General features: G+C 40.1%; 1 protein-coding gene across 16 annotated transcripts; it reads right to left on the bottom strand.

Moving 5' to 3' along the window:
• Window positions 1–1524: 1524 nt before the first annotated feature.
• susd1 (sushi domain containing 1) lies at window positions 1525–11209 on the bottom strand. 16 transcript variants are annotated; one of them, XM_031818675.1, is made up of 23 exons: window positions 11002–11208; window positions 10410–10562; window positions 10087–10227; window positions 9798–9953; window positions 9380–9532; window positions 8945–9124; window positions 8599–8778; window positions 8211–8390; window positions 7856–8035; window positions 7452–7631; window positions 7043–7222; window positions 6549–6728; window positions 6198–6377; window positions 5920–6099; window positions 5551–5730; window positions 5016–5180; window positions 4784–4878; window positions 4476–4662; window positions 4235–4328; window positions 3854–4109; window positions 3637–3676; window positions 3459–3552; window positions 1525–1698 (listed from the first exon to the last, which is right to left on the bottom strand). In XM_031818675.1, exons 2-23 carry the CDS (start codon window positions 10462–10464, stop codon window positions 1680–1682), a joined length of 3255 nt encoding a protein of 1084 aa, XP_031674535.1. In that variant the 5' UTR covers window positions 10465–10562; window positions 11002–11208; the 3' UTR covers window positions 1525–1679. The 16 variants fall into 16 exon arrangements, 12 of the variants coding, with proteins under 12 accessions (XP_031674535.1, XP_031674546.1, XP_031674537.1 ...); XM_031818686.1 differs by having other exon boundaries at window positions 8599–8739; XR_004208303.1 differs by lacking the exon at window positions 11002–11208 and having other exon boundaries at window positions 3854–4038; window positions 10410–10863.
• Between the last annotated feature and the right edge of the window lie 567 nt (window positions 11210–11776).

Here is an 11776-nt window from a genome sequence, read left to right as displayed (position 1 = left end):
TATAGTTCAGTACAAACCGTTCTGCAAAGTAGCAAACGTTCAAGCGAACTGAACGCACCTCAGGTCGATATTTCTTTTGGAACGCAGTTCTCTTAAAGGGGAAGCATGCTATTTTGACATGTAAAAAAGAATAATAATCAAAAAATTGATCGAATGCAATGCAATTCTTAAGAATAGAGTAATGACTTACATTTTTTAAATAATATTAAACAGCTTTTTAAAGGTGGCGGCAGGTAGTCTAGCGGTTAGAGCTTTGGGCCAGTAACCGAGAAGTTACTGTTTCAAATCCATGAGCTGACAAGGTGAAACATCTATCAATGTGTTCTTGAGCAAGGCACTAAACCCCTAATTGCTCCAGGATTGCCGTTAATAATGGCAGACCCTGGCCGTAATCCCACTCTCCAAAGGTTTCTCAGGGAGAGCTGGGATATGCAAAAATCACATTTCCAATTCACAAGTGTGTATTAATGCAATTCACAAGTGTGAAATAGGGCAAATATAAGCACCCACCAAATGATTTTTGTATTTATTTATTATAAATATAGACTATTAATAGCTGCATATACAGAGAAAGCATGCCAAGCTATAGGCCCTGCATGACCCCAATGCATTTAAAGTGTACACCATGTCCGGGCCAGTAGAAATTTTGTTCAGGCCTGTAGACTTTTGACCAACTGGCCCAAAAAGATCATTGTGGACCCTGTCATAGGCCACAAATTACCTGACCAGGTCATGAGATAAGGGAAAACTCCAGGCCACAGAAAATACACCTTTGAACCTGTGGTGCCACGTCTGCTCTCCTCACAATGAACACATTCCCTTCAGGGACCCATAAGGTCTGCCATTTTGCATTTTGTGAAAAACACTTAAAACGCTACTCTTCTGGCACCGAATTACCGATATGCATGAAACTTGATATTTGTCATCTATGGACAATGGTCTCTCGATTAAATATTTTTCAGACTATTACCTCAAATAAAATGGCTTCTATTGACCAATAAACATTCACGTGGGTGTGGTCTGGCACATAAACACATATAAATAAGTCAAGGATATTCACATTGTCACACAATTTGGTACACATGTTGCAAACACTGTCAAGACTCACCATATGCAAGAACATTCACATTGATCACATGGTAGCACTATAATGGGCACATATTTAAATCTCTTGATCTGTTTGACTCAGAGTGCTGAAATTTGGCAGACATGCTCAAGGATATGAGTCTAGCTAACCTATGTGATATCTCAGACACCACTGGCCTGATTTCGATGAAACTTGTGTGAATGATGCGTCTTGCCACAGAGATCCGGAATTAGCAAAATTACACTGACTGGCCCAAGCGGGGTGCTGCATAATTTGTGGATGACTACATGTTTACTGTTGCCTTTTTCGAAACTTGTCATTAAAAATGTAGCAAACCAACAGAGTAAAACGTTTAAATGCATTGTATTGCATGTGTTTCTATGTATTTTAAGAACATATTATTTATGATATTGCTGATAATAAAACTCTATAAACAATGACAAAACATTTTTTACCTTTATTTTAGTACAGAGAACTACAATACAAAACACATTTTTACACAGTTACAATATTACAGGTAAATGTCGTTGAACATTATGCTAATATAAACCAAGTGTGACCCAACTTAAAAAGTCAGTCCTCAGGATGACTGTCATGTCTTCTTACAAAACCTGAATAGGGGATACAGAAAGTTAAGTAGGCTATGTATTAAGTCAGATTTTATCAGTATACTGAAAATGAATTCCACATACAGTTGAAGTCGGACGTTTACATACACTTAGGTTGGAGTCATTAAAACTCGGTTTTCAACCACTCCACAAATTTCTTGTCAACAAATTATAGTTTTGGCAAGTCGGTTAGGACATCTACTTTGTGCATGACACAAGTCATTTTACCAACAATTGTTTACAGAAAGATTATTTCACTTATAATTCACTGTATCACAATTCCAGTGGGTCAGAAGTTTACATACACTAAGTTGACTGTGCCTTTAAACAGCTTGGAAAATGCCAGAAAATTATGTCATGGCTTTAGAAGCTTCTGATAGGCTAATTGACATAATTTGAGTGAATTGTAGGTGTACCTGTGGATGTATTTCAAGGCCTCCCTTCAAACTCAGTGTCTCTGTGCTTGACATCATGGGAAAATCAAAATAAATCAGCCAAGACCTCAGAAATAAATTGTAGACCTCCACAAGGTTCATCCTTGGGAGCAATTTCCAAATGCCTGAAGGTACCACATTCATCTGTACAAACAATAGTACGCAAGTAAAGTATAAACACGATGGGACCATGCAGCCGTCATACCGCTCGGGAAGGACACGCGTTCTGAATCCTAGAGATGAACGTATTTTGATGTGAAAAGTTCAAATCAATCCCAGAACAACAGAAAAGGACCCTGTGAAGATGCTGGAGGAAACAGGTACAAAAGTATCTATATCCACAGTAAAATGAGTCCTATATCAACATAACCTCAAAGGCCGCTCAGCAAGGAAGAAGCCACTGCTCCAATACCGCCATAAAAAGCCAGACTATGGTTTGCAACTGCACATGGGGACAAATATTGTACTTTTTGGAGAAATGTCCTCTGGTCTGATGAAACAAAAATAGAACTGTTTGACCATAATGACCATCGTTATGTTTGGAGGAAAAAGGGGGAGGCTTGCAAGCTGAAGAACACCATCCCAACCGTGAAGCAAGGGGGTTGCAGCATCATGTTGTGGGGGTGCTTTGCTGCAGGAGGGACTGGTGCACTTCATAAAATAGATGGCAACATGAGGAAGGAAAAGTATGTGGATATTTTGAAGCAACATCTCAAGACATCAGTCAGGAAGTTAAAGCTTGGTCGCAAATTAGTCTTCCAAATGGAGAAGCATGCTTCCAAAGTTGTGGCAAAATGGATTAAGGACAACAAAGTCAAGGTATTGGAATGGCTATCACAAAGCCCTGACCTCAATCCTATCGAAAATTTGTGGGCAAAAATGAAAAAGCGGGTGCGAGCAAGGAGGCCTACAAACCTGACTCCGTTACCCCAGCTCTGTCAGGAGGAATGGGCCAAAATTCACCCAACTTATTGTGGGAAGCTTGTGGAAGGCTACCCGAAACGTTTGATCCAAGTTAAACAATTTAAAGGCAATGCTACCAAATACTAATTGAGTGTATGTCAACTTCTGACCCACTGGGAATGTGATGAAAGAAATAAAAGCTTAAATAAATCATTCTCTCTACTATTATTCTGACATTTCACATTCTTAAAATAAAGTGGTGATTCTGCCTGACCTAAATCAGTGAATTTTTACTAGGCTTAAATGTCAGGAATTGTGAAAATCTGAGTTTAAATGTATTTGGCTAAGGTGTATGTAAACATCCGACTTCAACTGTATCATAAATGTCATATGTAGGCATACACACTAGGATAGGATAGATCTTACCAGGTGTAACAGTGTCCCAGAAAAATGGCCAAAGCAAAGACTCCAATTGATCCCCCAGCAAAAAGCGATGAAACCTTCATTATGTAGGATATATCTGCCAAACGAGAGAAAGCAACATCAATACAACAATCTGATTAAACCAAAACAGTGGGCTAAATATGAGAAAAGGAACCCTTACCTCTCACTTTTGCCCAAATAACACAAGAGTGCTTGAATGCCTAGAAAATAGTTCAAATGGCACATACAGAATTACTAATTATTAATGCAGGAGTTCTATAAGATCAACAAGCATGATCAATAATCATTTGTTAAAGATGACCTTCAAAACTGTCCTTCCTTTTATATGAATAAACTCCACATTTCATTTATTTCCAATGCATAGCAGTTAGTCTTACCCCTCCCCATTGACTGACAGCTCGTAATATGATGTAATAGTCTCTGCCGTTCTGTAAAGGAGCATTGTAGAACCCTCCATAGTAGTGTCCATCGCCCAAAGTCAGGTTAATCTCTTTCCCTATATCCCTCAGATGGAGCTGGGCAGTGATGTACTGTCCATGGGGCTTCCTCTGACTGGAGAAGTCTGGGGTGTTAAGAGAGCTGCAGTCAAACACAAGAGTCCCCTCCAGTGGCAACACAAACACCTGGTAGAAACTGTAAACCCAGGGACAAAAGAGAAAAGGGTTTGTGTCGTAATAGCCAGACCTCAGAGGGGAAATTTCAAGATACAAAATCAGCTTTTAGTATGGGAGAGCGTTGGAGGTAAAATTATGAATTACCTAATTGGGTCCAGAGTGTTAGCTGATCTGCGTAGCCACAAAGTGGGCAATGGAGCCTCAATTTCTCTGTATAAAATCTCTGGGGCTTGAGGCACTATAAGATTAGAAGGTATTGACACATTTAATAACATTGGGTTTCATATCCAAGTCAAAGTCAATATTCTCCTCCATGTTTCTCATAATATCTTCAAATATTTATTAATCAAATTGTCATTGTTAGTCAAGGGTGTTTGTAGTGTACCTTGTAGGCTGGTGTTTGTTGTGAGTGTGGAGGTGAACCTGGCAGACAGTGCAGTGATGCTGATGGTGTAGTTGGTAACAGGCAGCAGGTTCAGGCAGATCTCAGGGTGGTCTGAAGTGGAGCTGAGGAGCTTCTTCCTCTTGTCATGGAATGACCTTTGATAGGCCCTGAATCCCACAAATACTACCTGTTACATAAAGATAGACAGATCAAATAATGATGGTCAAGGTGTAGGAAGTTCAGAGAGCACTTTTTATAATCAATAATATTATCATATTTTAAGTTCCTCGTTATTAAGGTAAACTTACTCTGTAATTCTCTGTGTCTTCTTCATACTTGTCTGCTTTCCAACGCAAACATTTTTCATTAAAGACAACCAAGTCGCTGATGGCAGGCTTGATTTCTGGTAGTCACAAGGGATGAGAAACAATGTGTTAAAAAAAGAGTGGAATGAAAAAAATCACTGATCTACACTAATTCCTTCCACATACTAAAAGGTTTTTCAAATGAACTATAGTTCACAGATTTATGAATGCATACCTCTGCATCGCATTGTGGCAGCTTGCCACTTCCCAGTGATGTCACAAACAGAGGTGTTTCTTCCTCTCCAGCTGTGGAATCCTTCCAGACAACGATGGAACACAACACTTGTGTTCTGCAGCACCACCTCTGTGTTGGCCAGAGCAGGGGCCGGTCCACATGTAGCTGTCAAAACAAGGTGGATCAATTGAATTATGTGAGGATTACCATAAAATATTAGATTACACTGCACAGTATACACAAATACTAGTCTTATTATTTTGTTGCATCATACTCATGATCATGATTAAACATGAATTTACAACCCATTACCCAATACAACATTACCCCCTTCTGGTACAGAATAGTAAGTGCTGAAAGCACATCTACTACATAGGTGGGCGCATTCATGATAGACATACAACATCAATTTGAATGTGAGCACTTTGACACAATATAATGAGTTCACGGCAGTAACTGTTACAGTGTGCCCGCACAGACAATTGATCACGCAGCAGAATAGGGTTTGCTTCAGAGTGAGATATTGTTACCGTACCTTTGCATATTATTGAAACAATTCCCCACTGTCCTGATGATATACATGTTGAGAGACTATTTCCTCCCTCCTGGTAAAATCCATCCTTACATACATACTCAATCACACTGCCCAGGACAGTTGTATTGTCCCACAGCATGTTAGTATGGGGAAGGGTTAGTGGAGCCCCACAGTTTAACTCTGTTCACAGAAATCAGTTGAGGTTTGTTTGGTTAAACATAAAGAGACAAAAACATTACTGTACATGTTTAAGTTATTCAAGCAAAATGACTCATACAGTACAATAACAAAGCAAATGTGCATTTGAATATAAATGAAAACACATGTCTTTGAAAGACCTTCATTATAGTGCTGGTAATAGAAATGCACCTTCACATTGAATTTCTATATCCTCCCAAAGTCCATTCTCTCCACACTCAGTGTAACATTTCCCACTCGTAGAGTAATATCCTTCAACACATTGGTAATAAACCACACTACCAATCAACGATGTCTGGTCCCATAGCGTCTTAGCATGGGATATAAATACTGGCTCCCCACAGTCAATCTCTATAATATGAAAAGGGGATAGTGGTTATATAAGAGTTGGTATCATATGTAATTGTTATTAATGTGTCATGACCACACAGAAATGACTAATATAATACCTTCACATAGAAAAGATGTCTGGTCCCACTGTCCATTGGCAGTGCATATTGATACATTTCCCTCTCCCACATTGTAATATCCAGAGTTACACTGATAAACCACCTCAGAGCCTATCCTGGTGCTCTGATCCCACAACATTACTGAGTGAGGGAGGGCAGGGGGCAAGCCACAGTCAACCTCTGATAGGCAAAGCAAAGCAATGACATTGACCAGTGACCATTCCTAGACGCAGTACATGATAACATTTTTCTTTACAAACAAAATACTCATCCATCCACATGTTAAATACATGAATTAATGCAAAAATCAAAATGAAACAATGCTAGGAGGGAAAATGTAATTAATTTTACCTTCACAAACAAGACTTGGGCCCTTCCACACACTTTCTGCCCCACAAATGGAGGAGTTCTCCCCGCTTTTCCAGAAGAATCCCTCAGAGCAGCCAAATTTAGCGACGCTGCCGTAATGTGTTCCAGTGGCTGACAGCTGGACTGCATTCAGAGCCGAGGGAGACTGCCCACAATCAATGGCTACAGATGGAGAAAAGGACAACACTACAGATACCATCGTTTTTGATAACACTACTGTCATTCTGCAAATTTTCTATAAATCATTTAATTATCCAGGTGCTCTGATCTCACAACATTACGGAGGGAGGGAGGGCAGGGGGAGAACCACAGTCAACCTCTAGAGAGAATGAGAGAATGGTTGAGATAACAGATTGTTCACCAGGATATTTGTATAGGAAGGAGATTTGGCCTCACTGATATGATTCATACATACATTACACAAAATCTCAAAGGAGGTTGAACTAGAGAACATGTGGAAAAGTCATATGCATTACCTTTACATGACAATGTTGCCTTTGTCCAGTTACCGTCTTTAGTGCATTGGGAAATATCCCCCCCTCGCTCTCTATGAAATCCCTCTTTACAGTAAAACAGAACAGTGCTGCCAGGGTTTGTGCTGCCATTCCACACCTGTCCAGTGTGGGGCAGTATAGGGGGACCGCCACACATTATTTCTAAGGGGGAAAGCAGTATGGAAATGATTATGTGTATCCTGGATGTAAAGCATAAGGAACATTTAGATTTGACTTTCAACACTTTCATTTCAACCACAGGTCTTATCTTATGAAGACATGTAGCTATGTATCAATAATGCTTTGTTTCTACTACTGTATCAGGGGGCTAAAAAACATGTATTTCTCATCATTTCATCTCTGTCAGTGTACGTAAGAAATGTTCAGTTACCTTTGCATGATAATGTTGTTTTTGTCCAGAAACCATTTTCTGTACAGTAGGAAATATTACCTCCTCCCTCTCTATGAAATCCCTCTTTACAGTATAACAGCACAGTGCTGCCAGGGTTTGTGCTGCCATTCCACACCTGTCCAGTGTGTGGCAGTATAGGGGGATCACCACACGTTATCTCTACAAAGAGAAAGCATTACAACAGTGTGCAATTTCTGCACATTTCCATCAAGCAGACATTAATATCTTACATTTTGCACACACAATATTGTTCCATGGTATGATCAACATGACCTCTGAGGTATTTGTTAAAGCACTTGGGTAATTGAGTTATGGGTTAGTTATGGATAACTTGTAAGGTATTGATTGCAGGTGGTAATGTTGTGAGGGAAGATTTATTTTACCTTCACATATAAAAGATGTCTGGTCCCACTGTCCATTGGCAGTGCATACTGATACATTTCCCTCTCCCACATTGTAATATCCAGAGTTACACTGATAAACCACCTCAGAGCCTATCCTGGTGCTCTGATCCCACAACATTACTGAGTGAGGGAGGGCAGGGGGAGAACTACAGTCAACCTCTACACAGAGAATGAGAGAATGGTTGAGATAACAGATTATTCACCAGGATATTTGTATAGGTAGTAGATTTGGCCTCTCTGATATGATTCCTACATGACATATAGATTACAGAAAATCTCAAAAGAGGTTTCACAAGAGAATATGTGAGAAAGTATTACGTGGCAAAACTGTTACCTTTACATGACAACGTTGCCTTTGTCCAGTAACCATCTCTAGTGCATTGGGAAATATTCCCCCCTCCCTCTCTATAAAACCCTCCTTTACAGTAAAACAGCACAGTGCTGCCAGGGTTTGTGCTGCCATTCCACACCTGCCCAGTGTGGGGCAGTATAGGGGGATCACCACACGTTATCTCTACAAAGAGAAAGCATTACAACAGTGTGCAATTTCCATCAGGCAAACATTCATGTCTGATATTTTGGACACACAATATAATTAATGGAATGGTCAACATGGCCTAGGAGGTATTTGTTAAAACACTTGGTTAATTCAGTTCTGAGTTAGTTATGGATGTAAGGTAGTGATTCCAGATGGTAATGTTGAGAGAGAAGATTTATTTTACCTGCACATAGCAAAGCTGACTTGTCCCACTGTCCATTGGCAGTGCATATTGATACATTTCCCTCTCCCACATTGTAATATCCAGAGTTACACTGATAAACCACCTCAGAGCCTATCCTGGTGCTCTGATCCCACAACATTACTGAGTGAGGGAGGGCAGGGGGCAAGCCACAGTCAACCTCTGATAGGCAAAGCAATGACATTGACCAGTGACTATTCCTAGACGCAGTACATGATAACATTTTTCTCTACAAACAAAATACTCATCCATCCACATGTTAAATACATGAATGAATGCAAAAATCTAAATGAAACAATGCTAGGAGGGAAAATGTCATTAATTTTACCTTCACAAACAAGACTTGGGCCCTTCCACACACTTTCTGCCCCACAAACGGAGGAGTTCTCCCCGCTTTTCCAGAAGAATCCCTCAGAGCAGCCAAATTTAGCGACGCTGCCGTAATGTGTTCCTGTGGCTGACAGCTGGACTGCATTCAGAGCCGAGGGAGGCTGCCCACAATCAATGGCTACAGATGGAGAAAAGGACAACACTACAGATACCATCGTTTTTGATAACACTACTGTCATTCTGCAAATTTTCTATAAATCATGAAATTATTGCAGTGGCTACAGTATAGTATAAGGCAGCAGGCAAAGAGATTCTGAAACATGCATTTTTGAAGCATACAGCTCTCTGATTATTATCCATTATCTTAGAATTGTACCTATAATTTAACTGAAAAGTCTTACAATACTGAGCCCAAGTGGTTGGTGTTATTTACCTTTGCACAAGGCCTTGTCCTGGTGTGGGTGGAATGGCTCTGCTCCATTGTGAACCTGGTATCCCACTTGGCAGAGGCAGTTAAAATACCCCTGCATGTTTGTGCACTTACCCCCCTCACCACAGATCCCTTGGACTCTACACTCATTAATGTCTAGATAGAACCAACACGAATGTTGTGTTAGTATTATTAGTTAATGTGGTTGGGTAATGTACCCAGTTATTAGGCACAAATATGTGCGTGACTGTAGCACATTCACTCATTCTAAATTAGCATCAAGTTAATGTCCATAAAGCTTAAGAAGACTCACAATCATATATCATATCTGCCAAAGTGGCAATGATTTTTATGTCGCCCTTCTTTTCATAATGTTACAAAGCTTCTGAAGTATTCAGCATCAGTAATCGCTATAACTTACCCTGACAGCGGGTTCCATCATTGGGGATGAAGATGGCCATGTTGTTGGAAGGGCTGTATCCTGCCAGGCAGGTGCAGTAGAAGCTTCCATAGGTGTTATGGCAGGCAGTATGCTGCCCACAGATCTTATTGGCTCCTATCTGACATTCATTTTTGTCTGTAAGAGAGAAGAATAGTGGTAAAATAATAAAATAATCAATACATACTAGTATAATATGAATACAACTGATACACATGAGATAAAAGATAAGTCATTCCTTCATCTTGAGTTTATACCTGGAGATACACACCTTGACAGTAAGTTCTTCCATTACCAACAAAGCCATACATGCAGTTACAGGCTTTGCCGGTACCATCCACCTTCTCCTCACAGGTGGCGTTAGGGTGACAGGTGGCACACACATCCAATGTTTGACCAGTCACTCGCATTTCTAAGATAAAGAAAATATACACAACTAAGAGAAATCTTTGTTTGATGAAACCGTCACCTATAACTGTTATTTATTGAAATAGATGCTCTATGTAAGAGTTTCACCATTATGATTTACAAAGGTTCTGTCAATATTAATTTGAATATATTACCAATGTGATTGATTTGTTTTGATCCACTCACCTGTAATGGCATGAGTAAGAAAGGCCAAGATCACAAGTGCTGTTCTCCAATACATCCTCTCAAAGTATGTCCATTTCCCTCTCTTAGATATTGCAAAGACGCATCCTTTGTAAACACATCTTTATTTATTTCCGTCTTGCAGAACTCATGGCGCTGAGCGGATTTGATAACCAGGATGGAAAGAAGGGTATAAGAGTTAGCTGAGGTCACAATGAAATCCAACCGCCGCTCTCTCTTCTCAATGGTGATGTTGGCACTAGTGGTTTGGGGACATGTCTATCATCATCAGCATTTTGACACATTCAGTTATACTTCACATGTGTGATAATGTACTCTACGCTTTGGGAGACATCTGAAACACATTTTCAAATTGCACGGTCATGCTGTGTATGCTGATAAGAGCTATATTTGGCTCAGCAAACCTGCCTGGGGTTGATAATGAACATAACATTATGAACTAAAAAAGTAAAAACTAGGTAAATTAACAGACTCTAGATGATAACCATGGATATAAGAGTGACATTAACAATTGGTGATATTCAATTTATTAAAGTAAATTAACTAGGCCAACCTAGTTGTTTATACATCCTACCTTTTCTTGAATCAACTTTATCCAGTGTTTGTGAGACCCATCATAACTACAATCCACACTAGGTGCTCTGTCACATGAATTAAAGGAAAACCCTGTCCATGAAAATGCACAAAAAAAGGTGTGAAATTGAGTAAAACTGGCTCATCACTGCACCAATAGTGTCAACACAGTGAGAACAGCCATCCACCATTGAGCTGTTTCCAGTTGGTTCTTGGGTAGCGAGTTAATCTAGTATAATGTGGAAGGGGAAGATAAATCCATCATGCTGCTATCGCCCAGCCCACCAGGACTCAGTGGGGTCTCCCTCTATCACTCCTCCAGTGAGCCCACACCTCACACTGCGCCTGCTGGAGAGGCCTGATTAAGCACCAGCCTGTCCCTCAAAACCACCAGACCCTCTGTAACACGCTACACTAGGGTCTCTCCACCAGCAGCACATATGAGGAATGCAACATACGGTAACACAACATTGTAACTAGATAGACATAGAATGTCTAGAGCAGGCATAGGTCTCTATTTATTGGTTCATAATGAAGCTGTGAAAGATATTGTTAATCTCTGTATTCTGCTCATAGTCAAATAACTCAAAGATAGATTGGTAACGTTTTTCTAACTTGGCAAACAGAAACCACTGGCCATGATTAACTTGGTAAAAAATAATGGCACTGGTTGGCCTATAGGCAGCGCTGTTATAAAGTCTCACTTAAAACCTCATATCCGCCACCCTGATTGACCTAGAGACTTGAAACGTTGAACGTAGTTGTCTTTACCCATA

Source organism: Oncorhynchus kisutch, linkage group LG3 (genome assembly GCF_002021735.2).
Source record: "Oncorhynchus kisutch isolate 150728-3 linkage group LG3, Okis_V2, whole genome shotgun sequence".
NCBI classification, from domain to species: Eukaryota; Metazoa; Chordata; class Actinopteri; order Salmoniformes; family Salmonidae; genus Oncorhynchus; species Oncorhynchus kisutch.
This window is presented reverse-complemented; position numbering and strand designations above follow the sequence as displayed.

Excerpts from the sequence above, each read along its gene's own strand:
- susd1 (XM_031818675.1), bottom strand. The coding sequence starts at position 10,464 with ATGTATTGGAGAACAGCACTTGTGATCTTGGCCTTTCTTACTCATGCC. Across the intron at positions 6,729-7,042 it reads GGCAACATTGTCATGTAAAG|CCATTGATTGTGGGCAGTCT; the intron begins GTAATGCATATG and ends CTCCATCTGTAG. Across the intron at positions 4,110-4,234 it reads AACACTCTGGACCCAATTAG|TTTCTACCAGGTGTTTGTGT; the intron begins GTAATTCATAAT and ends CTGGGTTTACAG.